Source organism: Chlamydotis macqueenii, chromosome 3 (assembly GCF_036417535.1).
Source record: "Chlamydotis macqueenii isolate bChlMac1 chromosome 3, bChlMac1.mat, whole genome shotgun sequence".
Classification (NCBI taxonomy): Eukaryota; Metazoa; Chordata; class Aves; order Otidiformes; family Otididae; genus Chlamydotis; species Chlamydotis macqueenii.
The window spans coordinates 2,091,789-2,113,503 of NC_141558.1; the positions used below are offsets into that span (position 1 = coordinate 2,091,789).

General features: G+C 54.8%; 2 protein-coding genes across 4 annotated transcripts in view; one reads left to right on the forward strand and one right to left on the reverse strand.

Annotated features, from left to right (window-relative positions):
• Positions 1–12,652, forward strand: part of EXTL3 (exostosin like glycosyltransferase 3) — a 128,358-nt gene extending 115,706 nt beyond the window's left edge. For both annotated transcript variants that reach the window (XM_086744723.1, XM_086744724.1), the window contains 4 exons: positions 3,298–3,425; positions 6,404–6,548; positions 7,581–7,709; positions 9,205–12,652. In XM_086744723.1, the coding sequence (XP_086600849.1) occupies positions 3,298–3,425; positions 6,404–6,548; positions 7,581–7,709; positions 9,205–9,414 (612 nt within the window). In that variant the 3' untranslated portion in view covers positions 9,415–12,652. The remainder of the gene's footprint in view (positions 1–3,297; positions 3,426–6,403; positions 6,549–7,580; positions 7,710–9,204) is intronic.
• Positions 12,653–15,986: 3,334 nt separating this feature from the next.
• The window catches only part of INTS9 (integrator complex subunit 9), a 69,935-nt gene continuing 64,206 nt past the window's right edge, over positions 15,987–21,715 (reverse strand). For both annotated transcript variants that reach the window (XM_086745083.1, XM_086745085.1), the window contains exons 15-17: positions 20,618–20,716; positions 18,248–18,385; positions 15,987–17,303 (exon numbers count right to left, since the gene is read on the reverse strand). In XM_086745083.1, the coding sequence (XP_086601209.1) occupies positions 17,127–17,303; positions 18,248–18,385; positions 20,618–20,716 (414 nt within the window). In that variant the 3' untranslated portion in view covers positions 15,987–17,126. The remainder of the gene's footprint in view (positions 17,304–18,247; positions 18,386–20,617; positions 20,717–21,715) is intronic.

The window sequence follows — 21,715 nt, forward strand, 5'->3', positions numbered from 1 at the left end:
AGGAGACTTGCTTCACTGTGTCTTAGTAGAGCTTCTGTCCGGAGCCGGTGCCGAGAAAAGGGATTGACAGTGTTGTAAATCCGCGTCCTCCCTGGGGGACTGCGCTGGCAGGAGTGCTCTGCTTTTTCCTTCAAAGCGTAGATCGAGGTCAACTCTTCAGGCAGAAGAGGCAGATGCGTTTGGCTCCCACGTCTTCAGCTCTGTAACCCTCACCCACGTGGCGAAAGGGACTTTGTGGTGTCCCCGTCCCCACTCTGCCTGCGGTGCTGGTTTTCCCGGGCCCGTTTGGGTTGAATTGGCGCGTATTTGGGAATGATGGAAATGGATCCAAGAGCTTGTTCTTTGTTTCCCCAAATTATCCAGACCTCCTAAGGGCATCCTTCTGGGTTTTTTTTCCTGACGAAGACCTGACATGAGCAATGAGGTTCCTGGTTTCTTGCGGAGTTTGCTCTTTGCCCAGAAATCGATCCAGTTCGCTAAGTTGAACTGTCAGAACTTCTCCAAGGGCATAGACATTCTTCATATTTGCACCGTCAAATTATATGTGACACTTAATTTAAAGCTTCAGCGTAAAGCCTCGCTAGCAAGGAGTGGAAGATATTGATTTTACTGCACTTTTTTGTATTTGTGTATAAAATGTTCTATAAAGTATTGGTTGGGGGCATTATTGCTGGGCAGACTCTGGATTTATGCTCTGTTTTAGTTCTGTCGTCACATTTTTAAGATCCATTTGGCCAACAGGGCCATGAACAACACCAGGAGCAAATGGGCTTGTATGGAGTTGTGGGATTTTGTGCTCCTTGAGTCAAAAAAAAAAAAAAAAAAAAGGAAAAGAACCACGTTGTGGAACTGAATCGCCTTGAATTGATTTGCCGAAGGGAGCAGAAGCTTGTAATGTGGTGTGTCGGCTGCGCGGAGGCTTTTTAGGTCTTGCAGTTTGTCTCAAAGGTTCAGGAAGTTCATGATTTTGAGCTAGGGGCCATTTAGCTGACAGCAAAGTGTTTTTTTAAAAAATTATTCCCAAGAAGAAGCTCAAAATAAGACAACCAGAAATACGCAGTCTGGGATAGTTTTGTGTCTGGAGATGCAGGTCCTGTGACTGATGCTCTGCTGGGCGTCCGGAGCCTCAACGGGTGCTGTTGGTCAATGCCTTTGTGTCTGTCTTGTAGCTCGCCGGCTCATTTGGTGTCCTCCTCGCTGGTTTAACCTCCTTGGGTAAGGGTAACTGCTGCCTCTCTGGTTTGCCAGAGCGCAGCGTTTCAGCTTTGCTGAGGGGACATCTTTTGCTGGGCTTTCACAGAGCTCTTGGCTCGAGACCGTTGAGAAACAAGATCGTGGTGAAATCGGTGGTTAAAATGATGGAAGGGCAGGAGAAACAGCCCTGGCTGAGAGATTCAGATCTCAATCCATTTGGAAAAGAACAGAAAGAGGGTTTGGTTACAGCACCTCTGTGCTTTTCTGAGATGGGTGAGGCCCACCAAGGAGCAGCAGCTGGGAGCTGAAGGCAGATGATGCGTGAGGAGCAGGTTCTTAACGTGTGAGAGTGAGCACCTCAGAGGAAAGGTGGATTCCCCTACCCCTGAAGTCTTCAGATGGAGACAGAGATGCTTCTACTGGTGACAGCTCAGGTCTGAGACGAGGTCCCTGTGGCCTGGGTCATGCGGAAGGTCAAAGTAGGTGCCTTGAAAGTCCCTTTTGGCTTAACTCACTGCTGTCAACCCCACCAGCCGTCTGCTGTTGCTTATCCAGAAAGCCTTTAGGGTTCAACTGGTGCCGTGAAGTTCCCTCTCATGGCGTTGTAGTTTTGTCTGAGGTGTTTCACAGCCGGGTTATGGTGCCGTGTGATGCGAATCAGCCAGAGGAAGGGCGGCTGCCAGTCTGCTGGTCCCCCACGTAAGGACGTCGCACAAGATGACCTCTTCTGGCCTGCTCTGAGATAGCTGTGGCCGAGGACACGGCGCAATAAGGCGTCGTTCAGCTGTCTTTCAAGTGTGTCGTGGAAAAATTGCCAAATCTCACGTGATGCTGAGTGAGGGGGAGGATTAGAGTTTTTTATACCTTACTGCTAAAATAACCCTTCTTTTTTTCAGCCGGCCTATAAGCTGCTGCGCGCGTTTGTGCCCATAATGTCCATCTCGAGCTGAGGAATCTGGTGGGTTTTAGAGGCCCATGGAAATGTAAAAACTTCAGAAGAGGTAGAAATGTTTCAAGTCCGCGAATCAAACACTCTTCCCGTTCCCTCTAACCCGTGTCGTACAGGTTGCTTGTATCAAAGCAGAAAAGTTTCCCAAAAACTCGCTTTTCTCTTTCTCTTTTCTGTCGAATAATGCAACGCCCGCGTTGCCACAGCTCGGGGCGCAGCGTACGCGGTCAAGATCAAAACCTGGTCTTGCCTGGGAGGCGCCATGCTTGCACCCTCTCGAGGGGGACAGAGAGACGGGAGGAAGGTTTTGAACCTTGGCTCTGTCGTTCCCATCTCGGATCGCTGTCTGATGCCACTTAACTGCATCCTGAAAGTGCTGTGAAGGTTTGTTTGAAAACAAGTCATCAAACACAATAGCTTTACGCTTCTAACTTCATTTTCTCAACTGACAGTATTTGCGTCGTGTTATTGTTCAGCAAGTTATGGGAAAACACGTCCAAGGGCCATGCAGATGCTGAGAGGGCTGGAGCAGCTCTGCTGTGAGGCCGGGCTGAGAGAGCTGGGGCTGTTCAGCCTGGAGAAGAGGAGGCTCCGGGGAGAGCTGAGAGCGGCTCCCAGTGCCCAAAGGGGGCTGCAGGAAAGGTGGGGAGAGACTCTTCAGCAGGGCCTGCTGTGATGGGACAAGAGGTAATGGTCTCAAAGTAGAGAGAGGTAGATTTAGATTAGATATTAGGAAGAAATTTTTTACACTGAGGGTGGTGGGACACTGTCCCGGGTTGCCCAGAGAGGCGGTGGATGCCCCATCCCTGGAAACATTCCAGGCCAGGTTGGCCGGGGCTCTGAGCAACCTGATGTGGTTGGAGATGTCCCTGCTCCTGGCAGGGGGGTTGGACTGGGTGGCCCTTCCCACCCAAACCATTCTCTGATTCTGTTGCACAGCGGGGGGTTGGAAGAGTTTGGAGAGAGGCAGGTGGAAGGGCTGGAAGCTGGAGCTGGCACCGGAGTGAGCTGACGGTTTTTGCGTAGAAAGCGTTTTCCCATCGCAGCGGCTGCGAAGCGCTTGGACCGCCACAGCTGGAGTGCCCAGCCCCGGCCCCTAAATCCCTTCTCCGGGTACCTGCAGCCACCATAACTATTGTGTGTTCATCTCCTAGGTTGTCCGCACAGAAAAAAACAGCCTGAACAACCGGTTTCTGCCGTGGGATGAGATCGAGACGGAGGCCATCCTGTCCATCGACGACGATGCTCACCTGCGCCACGACGAGATCATGTTTGGGTTCCGGTGAGTACCCCCGCGCGCGTCGCCTTTGGACCCAGACTGGGGTCTGCTCAGATGCAGCGTGGCCCCGTAGCTAAAACCGGGACCAGGATTAGGACTGGCACATCCCTTCCCATGGCTTTCCAACTCAATTTCTTGGCAGAGTAACATGTGCTAATGAACTGCTTAATGAGTGCAGGTGGGTGGGCTAATTTCAGGTTGCCCGGGCAACTCACGCTTCTTAACCTCAACTCTTCAGCTTTTGCTGTGCTGATAACGTTCCCTTAATGGTTTTGGGGGTGCTTGGCTTCCTAGGGTGGGAAGAAACTGGAAAACAAATCCAAGAGGCTGTTGCGCGCCATCCTTCGCGTGCCGTTGGCAAGGCCGGCGCGTTCGCAGCCGCTGCGGCTTCCTGAGTAGGTGGGCTCCTGCGGTGGGAGGTTTCTGCAGCTCGTGCGGCTAAACCTCACCGGCTGCCGCAGAGGTGCCGGGGAGCGAGGACGGCCCGAGGAGAGAGCGGCGACGCTCGTTTGGCTGCGGCTCGTCAGCGCGCCGGGCCAGGAGCGGGGGCCACCGTTGCAAATCCAGTAGCACCCAGCAGCTGGCTGAGGGGCGGGCGACGGGGAGCAGCTCTCCGCTCTCCCTGAAGAACGTTGGCTCCAGGTTGGGAGGAAGATTAAACGGCACGACACGCCTGGAAACCCAACAAGCTCTTGCTGAAAGATGAGGAGCGAGGTGTTAAAGGGATTAAAGCAGGGGAGTAGGCGGCAGCACTCCCGGCTTCCCTTCCACGCCGGTTTCAGGCTCTTTATCCGAACTCGGCCGGTTTCTCGCCCTCTTTGGTCTCCGTTTTCCTTCGCTCATCCGCAGCGCCTGGCTGAGGCTTCACCGATCCGCCCTGGAGAGCATCAACTGAAAACCGTGAGTGCCGTGAGTCGTTCTCGCTCCCATCCCGGCTTACAAACGCCTTGCTCCCACAAAGCCTCCCTGCGTTCCTGCGCTGCGGCGACGCGCGTGCAGCCGGGGAAGAGGTGGTGTCTGGGCGATTTGAGTGAACCTCTGCCCGCAACGCCAACATTTTGTTGAAACTTTGCTTCGGCGGGGATTCTTGGGGCCAAGAGCCTCTTCTCACTCTGTTTGCCGCTCTCTGCTCTGGAGAAATCCTGATTTTTGTGGCTGAGCTGGGAAGGAAGAAACGTCGCGTTGGTGGAAAAGTGAGCCGTGGGAGAAGCGAAAGGTGGTTTTTACTCCGGCTTTCCAAAACGATCGTGTTGGATTGACAGAAACCGCAGCAGACAAGTGCTGGGGAAACCAGTAGTGTTAATTACTTGATTTTCATTCCCAGGTTTCATTAATTTGAGTAGAGGATGTAAGAATAAACACATTTTTGCTTGGTCTCTTCGGCCGCCTGCCGTTGCCCTGCAGCCATGGCTTCTGTAGCTCTCCATGGGAACGGGGCCTGTGGGAGGAACTGGGAACTCTCATCCACGAGGGAAAAAACCAAACGGGCCACTTTGTGCCCTATTCTGTGCCTGGGAAGAAGGGAAAACCCTTCTGTGTCCGACAGGCACCCACCTGGGGCGTGTTTGTTGTAGTCTGGCATCACCGGGTTTGGAGGCTGGCAGCCCCGGATTTATTTCCCAGGCTGGGCGTTGGGCGCTGACGTTTCTCTTAATTGTTCCTCGCCGTGTTGCAGCTATCCCGTGGGATTTCTCTCAAGGAGAGCAAGCTTCACAGCAAAACATGAAGCGAGCCCACGCGCTCACATGCGAACCTCATGATTTAATTCCCTACGGCTCGACTGCGAGGGTGTGTTAGGTGAAGGCTTACGGCCCCCGTGGTTTTTCCCATATGGACAGAGGCTGGGAAGCCACCGGGTGCTGGTTTGGGATGGGAAGCTGGCAGTTTGGCACTCTAGATCTTCCATCTGGAGACACCAGGGTCTTCAGCATCTCAACAGCTTTCCTAAAGGGAGCTTGGTGTTAGCTCGACTTCACTGAGGGGGAAGCGGCTTCTGGGAGATGGGAAGTCCCAGGGATTTGGTGGAAGAGGCCAGGACACGCTGGGTTCCTCCCAGGCCAGACCTTGGCTGCTCTGGACTTTCCGTGGAGCGGAGATGAGATAAAAGAGGCGCTGGCGTGTGTGTTGTGCAGCGGTGGCCCCGCGTGGGCTGTGCAAAGCTGGTGGCAAAGGGAGGAGTTTCCCATCTCGCTGCCTTTCTCTGCCTTTCCATCTGAGGTCTTACGTTTTCCGTTCTCTGTGAAATTCAGAAATTAACTTTGGGCCACTGGGCTTCTTCTTAGTTTTCTTTTCAACCTTATGAGTTAGAAAAATCCATAATTTATGAGTGAGGAGCGCTTTCCCTGCGAAGAAGCAACTCTAGGAGAGGACCAAGGTGAGAAGCTCAGCTTTGTACCAAGCGACGCTGGTCTGCGCTCGTGGCCTGCGCTTGGGAGAGTTGGCTGAGAGCCGCTTCAGTTCCCGTCTGACGGCTTTTAACCTTGAACAAGAGACGGTCAACAAATTCAGCCTGTCTGTTAGAGCCAGGATTTCTGTGTTCTGCCCTTCCCTGCCCTACAATGGGAAAGAAATCCGCGTTATCGCGGGGAAAGACCTCGTCCACGTGTCGCTCCGGCAGCCGTGACCACCGGTCGGTCCCAGTGGAGTTTCGGTGCTCTGGAGGTGGCCTACGTAAAAAGCCGTCTGTAGCATGTTGGAATATTCCGTATTTTTATTTTCAAAAAGTCAAATGGACTTTAAAGCAAGGTGACTGCGTGTTTTAACAATATTTATCTTTTTTTGCCCAAACTACGCTGTGTGTTGGCCGTTCTTTGGATGAGCGGTTGCCAAACATTTTACGTGTAGGCATCTCCATCCCTTGGAAGCTCGTCCGTTGGCGCCGAGGGCGTTGTCCCGCGTGTAGAGGTTCGCAGCCGGAGCCGTGCTCCTTTCCAGACTGGCTCCCCAGGCTGGTGTCTGACTGAAAGCCTTTGTGTTTGCAGTGTCTGGAGAGAGGCGAGGGACCGCATCGTTGGCTTCCCGGGTCGCTACCATGCGTGGGACATCCCCCATCAGTCCTGGCTCTACAACTCCAACTACTCCTGCGAGCTCTCGATGGTGCTCACTGGTGCTGCCTTCTTCCACAAGGTGAGATCTGGTGGCCGCAAAGCCCTGCGCCTTCCCTTCCTTCCCAGAGGAACCAGATTTTGTGGGTCAGTGGGGGGTAAAGAACCAATTTTGGGGCTCGCCGCTCCTTTTCCCTTGCTTCCTCTGAACCGAAGCACAGCCAGCAGCTGGTTTGTGTTCCGGCGAGCGATCTCCTCGAGGAGCAGCGTCGGTTTGTGCCACGTGAGCAGCACCGTGGCACAGAAGAGGCGGGCGGAGCGTGGGGCTGAGCACGTTTCAGCGATGCTCTCGGTCACGGTGAGGGTGAGGTGGGCCATGGGATTGCCTGCCCTCCGGCTTGACTGTAGCACCTTCCATTTTACAAACTCCAAGCGCTGCAAGGGGGAATTTTCAGGGAGGGCGTGGGTTTCTGCGGCTGCGAGGGCTGGCTGGGAGATGTGGGAGGTGGCTGGTTGATGCTGGAAGGCAGCGGTGCAGAAAGCGGCTCCGTGACGCGTGCCGCTCCGTGTGGGAGAGAGCGGCGGGCGAACCGGCCTTGAGAAAAGGCTGGGAAGTTTTGCCGAGGGGCTGTTCTGAGCTGGCGTGTCGTGGTGGGGAGGTTGTCCACTGGGTACTGCTGCCACGCTGACTGCAGCGGCAGAGCCAGCAGATCTGAGGGGGCTGGAACCGTTGTTCCTCAATTTCTGAGCTTACAGGAGCCTCGGGGCTTGGTGAGGCTGGGGGTGTGGGGTCCATTTAGAGTCACAGAATGGTTTGGGTGGGGAGGGAGCGTTCAAGGCCACCCAGCCCAACCCCCCTGCCAGGAGCAGGGACATCTCCAACCACATCAGGTTGCTCAGAGCCCTGGCCAACCTGGCCTGGAATGTTTCCAGGGATGGGGCATCCACCGCCTCTCTGGGCAACCTGGGACAGTGCTCCACCACCCTCAGCGTAAAACATTTTTTTGCTGCTGCTCTGCCTACAGCAGCTGCCCTGGGTGCAGGATTAACTCCGTTTCGGGGAGTCTCTGCACTGGCATCCTTGAGCAACGTTGTGTCTTCTTATCCTTCCCAGTACTACGCCTACCTGTACTCCTACGTGATGCCGCAAGCCATCCGCGACATGGTGGATGAGTACATCAACTGCGAGGACATCGCCATGAACTTCCTGGTCTCTCACCTGACGAGAAAACCTCCTATAAAGGTAAAGCAACGGCTGGAAGCTCGTACTGGGCTCTCCACCGCGGCGAGCGGATGAGTTGGGGTTTGACTTGCCGCTGCAGCTCGGACAGGAGGGTTTCCTGGCTCGGCCAAGGCCCTTCCAAGCAGCTGCTTGCCTAAAGACAGATTTCCATCTTTCCGTGACGTACAGCACAAGTAGGAATGACTTCCTTGCTGATTTTGTGTAGCTTTCCAGATGAATTTAGGCTCCTCTGCGTGCGGAGCGCTGGTGGTCCAGACACTGCAGCCCAGCTGAAATTTCCCTGCCCCGTGATAACGAATGAACATCACAATTTTGAGCGTGCATTTCAGATGCAGATCGTTCTGCTCTTCATTGCACTCTGCTCTTTACAGCCCTGCGTATGTCTCACCGCCGCAGGCCAGCTGCCTTGAGATGGGGTTCGGCCATAAATACGATGGGCGGGCTTTTCTGTGTGGAGGTTGTAGAGTCTGGTGCAGCTGAGAGCAGAATCAGACCGAAACCAAAGGGGAACTGCAATGGGATGTCTGAATCAAGACAGACAAGGAGACCCTTCAGTCACCAAGTGGCCCCTCAGCACCTCCTGGAAACTGGAGGCTCCTCCAAAGATCTTACTCTGGGTGCCTAAAACAAGAGGCGTCTCAAATTGCTGATTTTTCTGTAGCATCTGTGGGCAGCAGGGCGAGGGAGGGGATTCTGCCCCTCTGCTCCGCTCTGGTGAGACCCCCCTGCAGCGCTGCGTCCAGCTCTGGAACCCCCAACAGCAGAAGGACGTGGAGCTGCTGGAGAGGGTCCAGAGGAGGCCACGCAGATGCTGAGAGGGCTGGAGCAGCTCTGCTGTGAGGCCAGGCTGAGAGAGCTGGGGCTGTTCAGCCTGGAGAAGAGGAGGCTCCGGGGAGAGCTGAGAGCGGCTCCCAGTGCCCAAAGGGGGCTGCAGGAAAGGTGGGGAGAGACTCTTCAGCAGGGCCTGCTGGGACAGGATGAGGGGTAGTGGTTTCAAAACAGAGGGGGGTAGTTTCAAACTGAACACAAGGAAGAAATGTTTTACACTGAGGGTGGTGGAGCCCTGTCCCAGGTTGCCCAGAGAGGCGGTGGATGCCCCATCCCTGGAAACATCCCAGGCCAGGTTGGCCGGGGCTCTGAGCAACCTGATGTGGTTGGAGATGTCCCTGCTCCTGGCAGGGGGGTTGGACTGGATGACCCTTGAAGGTCCCTTCCCACCCAAACCGTTCTTCTCTGATTTTATGATTCTTTCTGCAGCTGGTGAAAGGAAAGGAGTTTGTTTCTCAAGGTCATTTTTTTCTCCTGAAACAGCTTCTCAAACCTGAAATCAGAAGGACGTGACTTAGCATTAGTAGATTTTCGTGTCCCCCTTTCAGTCTCTGCTCCGCCAGAGCCGGTGTGACCGTGTCCTTCCTTGCCTGGACGCCCTCCAAGGGACCCCTGGCAGCAGAGGAGCGCGGTGTGGCAGTAACCATCGTCGTCCCTCTCTTCACAGGTGACCTCCCGCTGGACTTTCCGCTGCCCGGGGTGCCCCCAGGCGCTTTCGCACGACGACTCTCACTTCCACGAGCGACACAAGTGCATCAACTTCTTTGTCAAGGTGTACGGGTACATGCCCCTCCTGTACACCCAGTTCCGCGTGGACTCGGTCCTCTTCAAGACCCGCCTGCCCCACGACAAGACAAAATGCTTCAAGTTCATCTAGAAACGGGAGGCAGCCGGGCGCCCTCGGCTCTCCCGGAGGCGGCTGAGGGCAGAGGGGGGCTTTTTTGGCGCGGCTGCGAGTGCGAAACGCCGGCCCCCCTCCCGCAGAGCAAGGGGGACGTCCTGGGTTTGGACAGGCGCGGTTCCCCCTCCGTTCCCGCTCTCCCCGCAGCGACGGGGACCGGGACCTCACGGCTTCCGTGGAGACACTCCCTAGGATCGTACACTGAGGAACGGCACGTTGGCTAGTGGCTCTGCCTCTTCGCTAGCCAAGGGCAACTGTTCTTTTTAATTATAATTATTGTTATTTAAAATGAAAGTGTTTTAGATTTGCCGCGTTGAGGCGCTTTTGGGTTTTTTTTGTTTTCCTTCTTTTCTTTTTTTCCCCCCTCTACCCACCCGCTTTTCCCCTCTGGACCTGTCTGCCCGGCGGAGGGGACCGCAGCGGGGCCAGGCTGGCGGTGTTGGACCGCAGAGGGCTTTTTCCCAGCGCCGAGGCAGCTCCCGTCACCGCCGTCGTCCCCATCCTTTCTCCCGCGGGGCCGCCCTTCTCCTGCGCTCCCGCGCACCGCGTCCTGACTCGCCTTGCCTTGTGGCTACTACTGAGGACTTGCGGCTGTCGTTTGGCCACGAGCCCTTCGCTCTGCTGCGCGCCCGGCCCTGCGCTGTCCCCTCGGAGAGGGGCGAGCAGCGAAGGCGTTGGCCCCGGAGAGTCCTTGCCCGGCTCCCAGCACCGCGCGTGTCCCGTCCCGCAGCTCCGGCGGAGTTCGGTCCCTGCGGTCGCGTTCTCCGTGTCCTTTCCCACCCGCACCGGCGCTGCTGAAGGCAGGAAGCAGGTCTGGGGCTCGGGCAGTGCCCCGGGCTGCTGCGGTCGAGCGGGCTGCCTCGGCCTGAGGTTTGCTGCGGCCGCTGCAGCGCCAAGGGCAGCTGCGCGCAGTCTCTGAGCCTGGCCTGGCCTTTTCACAAGCACTTTGGGGCTTTTCCTCCTGCGCTTCAGAGCCTCGTCCAGTGGCCCTGGAGATCTGCACCCCGAGATCGGCTACACGAGCCTTTCCTGAGAAAAGAAACCTCTTTCCCAAAAGCATCCGAGCGGACGCAGTCGTGGTGCCCAGGCCCGGGGGAACGGCTCAGTTTTCAGTGCCGGTGCGATGGCGGTCGGGGCGTCGGGACCTTCTCTTGAGTTCACATCGCGTTTTGCAGGGAAGGAGAAGACACAGACCCCTAATCCGTGTGCAGCCAGGCAGAGCTGAAGCGAAGCGCCAGCCCAGCCGGAGCCGGGGCCGCACCACGGGCCGGAGTCCCCGCTGCCTTGTCCCCCATCCCGGAGCGAAACGTGCCCGCGTTGGGTTTGCCCGTGGGCTTCAGCGTAACTGCCTTAAACCCCATCCCGCCCGCCCTTGCGCCCGGCTTTGGGCTCCGTTCGAAGGTTGAACCCACCAAGAGCTTTCCTGTGGGTGATCTGGGAAACGCCGCTGGGATGGCGCTCACGGGCCTGGTTTCAGAGCCGGTTTCTATCCCACCGGAGCGGAATGCCGTTACGTCCGCGTGATCGCCCCTCCTCTGCGCTCGACTCGCTGCTCCGTTCTGCATCGGTGCCATCCCGTAATGGGAGGGAAGTTGAGGGGCCTCTCCAGCCACGTTTCGGCCCGTGGCTGGGGTCACCCACGCTCGCTCCTTGGGAAGGGACGGGGCAGCCCGTGCCCAGTGGAGCCGGCGCCTCGTGCCCGCGCCAGCACTAGAGACCGCAGCGAAGTACGGATCAAGGGATCTTTTCCTCTCCGTATGTTTCTTTTTTCCTTTCCACTCTTTTTGTTTTAACATCAGGTGCTCAAAACGGAGCACGTGAAGGCTCACAGTCTCTTGAAAAATGCGACTGGAGACTCCCGCGACGCGCCGAAGCCCCTGGACGAATGTTTGCTGCCCCTGCTCGGAGCGGAAACGTGGCACTCGGCTGCAGCTGCACGGGCTCCAGCATCCCTGAGGGGCCTGACGCTCCTCCGCTTTCCTCCTCCCCTCGTTACGAGGTGGTTCGTTAGCAGCAGCGTGGTGGCTCACGTACAGCGCAGGTCCCCGGTGCGAGTCGCGGGTGGAGGCAGCTGTGGATTGCACTTTATATAAACGGAGAGAGACGCTTCTCAGCAACCTATTTTCTAAAAAGTCCTAAGGGAAATTTTCTTATTCTGGTGAGAGAAGGAGCTGGGGCAACGCGGGCGCGATGGGAAGCGTTTGCGTTGCCGTTTGCGTCGGGGGGCTTGGCCGGAGCCGGAGCCGGAGCCGGAGCCGGAGGGGGGGGTCCTTCCTTCCCCTTGGTGCGTTTCGGCTCAAGGCCTGTAGAAACGTGGAGAGCAGCAGTGGGAGCCCAAACTGTTCTTCCTCCCCGGCTCTGGGAGTGTTCGGCTCTTGCCCAAGGTGGTGGTTTTTCGGAGGTTCCCCTGTGCCGTGATACCCAGGTCGCACGGGGAGAGGCTGCGTGACGGGATCGCTGCGCGCGTCGCGGGATGGTTCCTCCTTGCTGAGCCCCCTCCGAGGGGAAGGATTTGGGGGTGGAGGAATGAGGGGTGCTGCAAGCGGCTGATGGGAGCTGCTCGGGGCCGGGACGAGGTGCCGTAAGGAAACGAAATGCCAGCGAGGGCGTCTCCTTCCCCGTCATGCCAGGATCTGAGCTGCCCTCGGGCTTCCCTCCGCCCTCGGGGAGGAGTGGGGCATTCCCAGCGAGCGCTCCGGCCTGTGCCGTGATCCCAAACATCCTCCCTCGCTCTCCCGTGATTTCCAGGGCGTCCTGGGGTAACGCCGAAGCTCAGGTTTAGGTTGTACGATTCGTCCCAGCTCCAGCGCAGCCGGGGGGGGCGTGATCTTCCCGAGGAGACGGGAAGGTCTCTTGGTCGCTGCCCCTTTCCCAAGGGAAAGGCCTTTTCCCTTTTCCCATGTTTCTGCCGCTTCACCCAGATCCGAGGTTTGCAGCCGGCGGGTGCCGGGTGCGGAGCGAGGTCTGGCTCACGTTCGCTGTAAATAGCATCGTCTGCGGCGACGCGGACCCCCCCGTGCCCCCTTCGTGTCGCGCAGCGCAGCCCCTGCCCTCCCCTGCGCCGCGGTTCTGCGAGCTGCTCCGTGAGCACCAGGTTTAAAAAAAAAACCACACAAACAAACACCCAACCCGAGAGAAAAGAAACACTCCTTCAACACGAGCACAACGTTGAGATTTTTTGTAAAAGGATCCAATAAACGCAGAGTTTAACTTGCGAGCGTCTCCGTGCCTGCTTTGCCGGGGGCTGGGAGAGGGTTTGGACCGCAACGTGCTGCTCCGTGCCGGAAAACAAGCATTTCCCCGGGCTTGCGATTCCCGAGGGAGCAGGGGCTGGGTGAGCTGGTCCGGAGCAGTGGAAACCCCTCGGGGATGGCAGCGTCCGGTGCTAAAACCGGTTGTACCCGGGGCTGGGCCGAGAGAGGCCCTGCTCCGGCCCCGGCGTGGCGTTGGACCCCCGCGTGGCTGCAGGGACCATCGCTTCCCAGCTGCCACGGTGGCGCAGGGCGGCTGGTGGCATCTGGGGCGTCCAGCCGGGATCTGGGGGAGGCCGAGGTGGAAAATCCAACCGGATCTGAGCGATTTGAACCTGATTTCCCCCAGCTTCAGGCCTGCGGGGAGGAGCAGAGCTGCCTGGGCCGGGGGGCTCCCCCTCCACGCCCCCGACAAAGCCGACGCTGGCTGGAGCCACAGGAGTTCTTCTGGACCGCAGCTGAAGTTCGGTTGCACTGCCCTGCGAGTAAGTAGCCCCGTGGCCACAGGTAGAGCCTTGGCTGTTCCCTGCGGGCCGCAAGACTGGGCGATGGCTCTCCAGCGCGGCGGGGAGCATCAAGTAGCAGGTCAGGGCACCCGTCAGGTGAATTGGGGCCAGCTGGTCCCCAGAGACAGCGACTGCGCCTGGGCACGGTGGGGAACGGCGCAAGCCTGGAATTAGATGACTTGGGCCAGTTGTTCCTGTTAAACCTGACAGTAACGGAAAGAAAACACACTATACTTCTCTCCGCCCAGAAATATTGGTCCATAAAAGTGATCCAAGTGCAGAAAGCTGATTTTTTTTTTTTAATTTTTTTTTTAACCCCTTTTCTGCAGAGGGAGGTTGACAAAGCGCAGTGCAGGACGTGGGACACCCACGTCATGCCTGATCGCAGGGACTGGGGATGGCCAGGCACAACGAGCAGCACACGGTGCCAAGGGGAATTTTATTTTTTTCCCCTCCTTTCTGGAAGAAAAGAGAGCGAAGCCCTGTACCTTTGCCGCCGCCTGGCCGTTCCGGCGTGCGGCTCTGGCTAAAGCGTATTTGCCAGCCATCGCGTGCCGCCCCCTCCATCCGCGCTCTCCTGGGCTGCCATGGTTACCGCTGCGGGACGGATCAGCCCGAAGAAATGCTATTCCGTTGTCCTCCTCTGTGCCGAATGAACAAGCACCGATTTGTGCTCCCTGAGTGAAGATTTTTCATTAAAGAATTCCCTCCCCCAATATGTTTATTTTTCCAGCAGGCACAACCTTCCCATTCATAAGAAACAAATCAGTTCTCAGATGCTGGACGGGAGCAGTTTTTCCTGCACAATATGACAAGAAGAATAAACTTCTAATTTTTTTTATTTTTTTTTTCCCCCCGGGAGGGTGGGAAAGCCTTTGGGAAGCCATTAGCTGCCAGATTGACCTGATAAAACATCAGCAGGGCTGGTCCTGGCCAAAGCTGTGCACCTCAAATACAGATTTTGGCGTGACAGCCCTGCCCCGTCAGCTGCCTTTCAGTGGTGAACCGAGCGAGCTTAAACCGAACCGGGGAGCTGAGTACATTTGTAGTGGGGTTAACGAGCACAGCAGCCCACTCCCAGTTCCTGGATGACCTTCACACCACCGCGCTTTGAACACAACTTCTGCCGCAGCAGCTTTCAGCTGTGAGTCCCACGGCAGCCCGCAACGGAGGGCGGTACGCTTTCTGTTTCACGTGAGGGTAAACCGAGGCACTAAGCTGGCGGGGGACAGGCCTAGATGGGAGCTCTCCAGTTCTGTCAAATTCAACGGCCAGGTGAAGACCGGTGACCAGTGGCGTCCCTCAGGGGTTGGTGCTGGGCCCGGCCCTGTTCAGCATCTTTGTCGGCGACACGGACAGTGGGATGGAGTGCACCCTCAGCAAGTTCGCCGATGACTCCAAGCTGTGTGGTGCCGTTTTAAAATAGAAGGAAGCAGGCTCAGACTGGATATAAGGAAGAATTTTTTTTTATGGTGAGGGTGGTGGCACACTGTCCCAGGTTGCCCAGAGAGGTGGTGGATGCCCCATCCCTGGAAACATTCCAGGCCAGGTTGGCCGGGGCTGTGAGCAACCTGATGTGGTTGGAGATGTCCCTGCTCCTGGCAGGGGGGTTGGACTGGGTGGCCTTGGACACTCCCTTCCCACCCAAACCGTTCTGTGATTTGATGGTTCTGTTAGGCCACACTGAGATTTCCATGGGGGCTGAGGCCACTGAGGTTTATTTGGCCCCATTATCCACCAGTCACTCCTGTGCAGTAGCTGTTGTGGCTGATCCAGGCTGTCTCACTCTTCACATTTAACTATTCCCTTAATACCTTGAGAGCGGAAAAGCCTCTGTGTAAGAGGTTGCTAGACAAGGCTGGTTGGACTGCGTGACTTTAGCAAAGACAGAAAAACTCTCTCACCTTCCTGCCCTCACACACCTGCAGAGAGAGAAACACAGAGCTCGATTAAATCCTTTACGTTCCTGCCCCTGCAGCCCCGTGCGGCAGGGCTCCGCGCCCTGTAAGCACATAAACGTCACGGGTGACTTGTTCCACCCGCTGATGGCTCCCCGCAAGGTCCCCAGCGAGTCCTCCCCAGCGGCAACGCTCGCGCGAGCCCGGCCTTCACCGAGCGGAACTGGGCACCGGCGCAGCGCTGGACCGCCCGTGCTCAGCCAAGGCGGATGCGGCGAGCGCCACCGCGCAGCCTCGGGTCTGGCTTCTTATAATTACAAATGCAAATGAGCATACTCACAAAATGAAGGCTCCGGAGCAGTGGGACAACGCTGGAGCCGGGCTAGGTATGGAGGAGAAAGACACGCTCGTTATTAACTGCGTTACAAAGCCCGCTCTTCCCTCTCCCCTGCCTCCTCAGCTCAGCTGGGTTTGTCACACGGCCCCTGCGGGTTAAAGATAATCTTTCTGGAGCTTTAATTACCAGGTGAAATACACCCAATTATTTTATTCCATTTTCAAGTGATGATAAAGGAGCTGAGCTACTGCAAATGTAAACTCTTAGGAGGTTTAATGCAGCTGCGACAAGGTTTTTATCACGTTAACGATGCTATTTCTCTCAGGCCCGTGCCGCGCGCGCAAAGCAAAGGAACGGATGCTGGAGTCCGTACAGCCGATCGAACCGAAATCCTTAATGCAGTGTGGGAACCGCAACAGCAAAGGGTTTTTATTACTGAGCTGTTCTTCCACTGCCTTCATCTCCCCACAGCTATCAGCCGAAGGAGCGGTTGTATTTTACAAACGGGCGCGTGTGGAACGGGCACGCCGGCGCTTTTATAAACCACAGAATGTGCTTCCTCCTCGGCAGCCTTACGGCGCTTTTTTATTTTTAACACCAAATAAATACGAAACAATCCAATAAAAAATAAACAGCAGTAAATCTGAGAAATCGTTCGCTTTTAAAAGCAATACCATTAACTACGTTTAGGCCCCAAACATATGATTTTGGGAGTGAAAAACCGCCCCAGGCCTGCAGTAGAGATGGCTTTGTACAAATGACTCCGTATTTCAGCCAGGATTCGGGGCTGTGGGGGCTGACAGGACAGGGCTTTGGAAGGTAGAAACAAGAGGCACTTCAATCTCCAGGATTCTTCACGAGCGCCAGGAGTTTCACTCTTCTATGCACTTTTGAAAGCGTCTGTCTCCCTGAGATACTTCCTCCACTGACGATGGAGGGACCCAGGAGAAACCAGCCTTCAGCGTCTCCGTGAAGAGCCTGGAGCCGGGTGGACCGACCTGGTTGTAACCTCAATAAACACCTTGCCCTGCTAAAGCAGACAGCTTTCCCCCAAACCCCTCTGCTTTTGCAATGAACGGCCGGGCTCTCGCCGCTTCGAAGCCATTCTACGTGTCCAGCATGCCCTCCTTGTGTTATTTTTATTTCTATATCACCTTTGCCTTAGCAGCTTTCTCATTCTTTTTTGTGCCAGGGAAACGCACACGCGTAACGTAAATGGAGGGCGGAGAGGAAATTGGATCTGGTGACCGGGAAGAAGCAGTGGGGAGAAAAATAAATCTCTTAATATCTGAGGCTGTTGTTTCAATGTTCTTACAGGAGTTTTCTCAGGTAAAGGACTGGATGTACATTGCTGAGAGGGTCACACAGAGAAACGTCAGCAGCCGCACACAATTTCACCCTGACCTGGTAAATATACACTCTGTTTATTTATCCTGCAGTCCATACCTCCTATAAGTTTCCAGCTCCCATTTTTACAGCACAGGAATTCCATCCGAAGTATTCAAAAACCGGTTAAAAATAAAACTTAAAAAATATACAGGTATTAAAAAATACTTCCTTGCTTCTCTATGAAAAGAAAGGTGGTTCCTGGTCTCTTTTAATCAGGAAATCCCCTCTCCCTGGAGTCATCCTCTGGAAATCTCTTAGCTCTGGCGCTCCAGGGTGACTTGTTGCAGAGCAGCATGATGTCCATGAGCTAAAATTTCTGCAGGAACTTGAGAACCAGGTCACGCAGCTTCACCCTCAAAGGTTCATCGTTGTCGCAGATGATGTGCGTGGAGTCCTCCTCAATCTGAATGAGGGTTTCTGCCTCTTGGAGGAGCACGATGTGGCCCTTGGCCGTGTCCTCCACCTTCACGTCACTGAAACCGTGCTAGACGGAGCGTTGGGAAGGAGTAAACGAGAGAGACGTTACCACAACTCGGGAAAACGGGTAGAGATGAAAGACGAGGGCATAAAGGGGAGGAGGGGAGAACGGCTACAAAACACAGAATGCCGTTGCAGATATCCTAGGTCTCTGGGATAAGGAGACAAAATTCCGATGGGGTAAGCTAAATGTGACCCTCATCGTACAGATGGGTAAACTACAGAACAGGGAGGCTAAAGCCAACACTTTCCACTGCACCACGTCACTGCAATTGCAGAATCTTGAGAGACAAAGAGGACAAATGGCTCTTTTCACTACAGAAATGACCATCCGCTGACATCAACGCCTCCAAGATGATAGCGGAGAGCTACTGAACCCCAGGGCAAACTTCCTGACAGACAATCCTGCCCTTTTTCCTGCTAATTTTCTCCCGGGAGTGATGGAGGCGAGAACAGGGCTCCACAGAGCAGTAACTGACTGCCTGCAGGTTCAGCCACCAAAGGCCCTGTCCTGCAGCTCCCCAGAAAGCTTCTCCATCAGCGGAGACATTTCCAGGATCTCTTCTTCACTCAGTCACCCCCTTTTCACAAAACCAGTAGGGACGTAAAATACTTTTGAGAACTGTTCAAACTGATTGGAAACCAGCTGACGAGTCCAAAAGTCACGAGGGAAACCCACCCGTCTGGAGTGAACCCAAAAACTCTGCTTCCATAGGAAAGCGGGAGGAGATGACGGACACGAAGCCGTCATCAGGACACAGCTCCACAGGGAACTATTCCCTCCATACTCAGTGCAGGGACACGCATTCCCCAAAGTCCTTCAGCAGCTCATTAGCCCCTCTCCATTTCAAGCCACGCTAATTATTGTCCCTCTCTCCGCTAGCAAAGCGGCACATTTCTGAGATCTGCAGAAATCCGCTCGAACCTCGCTTGCCGCCAAAGAATCATTACCTTCTCCAGCGTCTGCACAAACTGGTCCACAGGAATGGAGCCGCTCAGCAACGGCTTCAGAGGTTTACACTCCGGCACGTCATCGCTCACGCGCTTTCTCTTCTTGCTGGCGGGAGGTTGTGGAGGTTTTGGAGGGAGCTGATGGGTGAGAAGGTGCAGAGGAACGCAGTCAATCGCATCAGCTTATTATGGTTTAGTTGGAATAGCCAGCACGAGATAGAAAAGGAATATTGATTTTGTTGTCAGGGACTGAAGGGGACATTGCAGCGCTGAAAGGGAGAGAAACAGCCCAGCCGTGGGCTCCACTGCAGCTCTGCACACATACGCCACCATTTACAGAAATAAATCAGCAGTTTTGGTTTAAACCTCTGTCATCTTAAAATTTCTGTCAAATCCAGTTCTGTTCAAATTTACGTCACCTTAAAAGGCCTGTCTGACTCAAGACTGAAGCTTTCTATTTTAGCATTTGAGTATTCTGCAATAGTTTGTAGGAATTGTGCCTTAAAGAAGCCAATGCCTTGAAAAATCACACTCTAAAAGACGCAACAGGTTGAGAAACGGGCAAATTCAGAGCAAATAACTACTTGGGGAATGCGAAAAATGGACAATTTATTTCTCACTGGCCTCAGAAAAGTGAGTTTTCTTCAGGAAGAACTTGAATACAGACAGGGAGGCATGAGATGTGCCTGGAAAAAATCACTGGAGTGCGATCGGGGCTCTAATTTTGTGCTGCTTCAGAAAGCCACCTGCCTGAACTCATCCTGGGACCCTTCTCCGTCAGCAGGGAGGGGGAGGCAGCGGCAGCTGAGCTAGCGCTGCCCATTTCCCAGAGAGGAGAACCAGATTCCTATAAAAAGAACAGGGAGGAAATTATGCCGTAAAATAAGTGCACGTGTCCCATGCCAAGTTGGTTAGGTTGGGGAAATGTCAGCACTGGTCTTTCCCAGTGAACTAGCAACTCAGTCCCTGGGAAAAAAACTGCTGGGGAAAATTTCGCCAACATTTTGGCAAGAGTATTTGCCAGGGACGCGTCTGCACAACACCCAGGGAATTTGCCTGGAGCAAGCCCGGAGCCTCGCAGCACCCCGTGCACTGCGGGTGACAGACTGGGCTCCTCTCGGCTCTGCGTCTCTCCCATCGCGTAGCGTCGTGTCTGAACCTGCTGCTGCCATGTCCCCGTGTTGCTTTCAACAGGCAGGGAAGGGTGTTTTTCCTGGCTCCAGTTCCAAAAGCAGGAATGTACTTGAGTCACCTTACAAAACCCACCATTTAGCTGCCGGGCCTATGTGCACGTATCGTGCTGGTGGAGCACGAGTCGCTACGGCGTTGGTAGATTTGAGTTTTTGGGCTCGTCTACACACAGCTTCTGTAACGCCCAGAGGTCCCAGGCTCAGCCAATACTGACAGACACCGCTGTGCTGCCTTACCTCCATCCATTTATGAGGGCTCTGGCATTTTAAGCCTAGGTCTAAGTTTATTTGGCATCAGGAGCCAGGGTAAAGAAGAGACAAGGCCTCACACAAAGGACACAAAGGAGAAAGCGGGCTCAGACTAAGTGCACTCCAATACTTCAATTTTTTCAGTGTTGCCTGGTGTTTCCAGGGATCTGACTTGGAAAAATTAAGACAGCCTGTCTGCTGTGCACGGATAGAAATCCTTAACCAACCTTTATGGCCCTGCACTGAAGACATTCCCGTCCTGGGCCCTCTTCCCAAGCGTCGTGGGCCCAGCCCAGCTCTGCTGCCCAACGGGACAGGCAGCACCACGCAGAGCGTGGCTTCACTGCGTTCCCCGCACGCTCACGCGTCAAAGGAGAGAGGGGACCGCGGCATCCGCTGCTGAGCAGCTCCACCAGACATCACCTCCTTCGGCAGAGCACTAATGCCAGGAACGGCAGTGTCAGCCTAAAGGAGGTGGTGGGAAAAGAGCGTACGCTCTTAATTTGTACCAGGATGCACAATCTGCTGCCTGCGGAAGGAAGACAGTCCCTTCACACGTCCAGTGGTTTAGGTCATCTCTCTCCTCTGACCCTCAGGTCTAAGTCCTCGAGAGGCTGACTGATGCTGATCCTGGCGTACGGGTTACAGAAGACAGTAGTATGATTTGTAGCCTCTCTTCAGGAATAATCTCACTTCCCCTTTTGTCTTAGCCAGGCACGTGGCCAAGGAAAAGAGGGCGGAGAGATTTATTTACATCCCACTCTCTAAGTGTAATTCTCACTCACACACATTGGGAGAAAGCATTTGACACGGACTCTGCTCCGGTGGGGAAAGAGTTGTTGGAGGGGCTCCCTCATGAGAACAGCTGGGGCCCCAGGTGGCAGGAAACGCGGTGTAAAGACATTTTTCTCCCTTTCCCATTATACTGTACCTGCAGCACATGCTTGTTGTCTTTCGTATGCAACACGGCAGAAACTGTCGCTAAGGAAATACCAGGCTTAATCTCCAAGGGCACGAGCGAATCTGCAAGCTGAAGCAAAAGAAGGATTTTGTTCAGCAAGTGATAATCTCAACATTTGTATGAATCCGGCTGTGATTTAAATTGGCAGCGTGGTATTTTTAAACACGGACTAACGAACTGAAAACACAAAGCCGCTGATAGAACGACGGAGCGCTCCTCTTACCTGCTTAGCCCTCCTTCTGGCTCCCGAAGCTACCGACTTTCATGTCGTTAGCAGAGCAGTGCAAGGGTTTCAGGCAAGTCTCACAAAATACTGAAGAGAAATCTCGTTTAAAAAGACATCAACTACTTCAGTAATAATTTTTCTTACTAAACTCATTATGCGATTCGTCATTATTTATTACGTTTGTTACGTCGATGGACAACGGAAAATCAAAGCGTTTCCTTTCCGTTCCCTAGTGCTGCGGCATCCTGGCTGGAAGAAAAGGCTTTGTCCTTAAAAACCAATGGCTCTGTTGACTGGTTTGAAATTTTTCCTTGCAACACTGCAGAGAAATCCTTCCCCATATAATCCTTCTCTGAAATAAAAAACATTTAGTCTTGGCTCCAACTCCGAATTCAGTGGCAACCTCCCAAGATCCCCAGCACGGAGGGTGTTGGCAGTGGATGTGGGCAGCACCGCACCTGCTGGGACTTGCGGAGGCTGGCCAGCTGGGAAGCACCTCTTCCAGCCATGTGTCCGAAGGAACGCTGCAGAAAACAGTGCTCATGACACAGAAAATTATTCCCTTTTCCCCTCCAAGGGAGTTCTAGATGACAACACACTGGGCACCGGGTGCCCCCATGACTGCAGGCAGGACCTAGTCCCAGAGAAGCAGGTACCTTCACACCGCACGCGCCAGCAGCACAAGCAGTTTCCAAGCATCATTCCCAGCCAACACTCCTGTTGTTTGCTGTGGACCTGAGGGCAAGGACGCGTGAAGCGTGCTCTGCGTCTGGGGGGAAACCAAAACTGGGTAAGGTTGCTCACGCGTTACACCACTGGACGGGAGAACTTTGCAGTTGTGA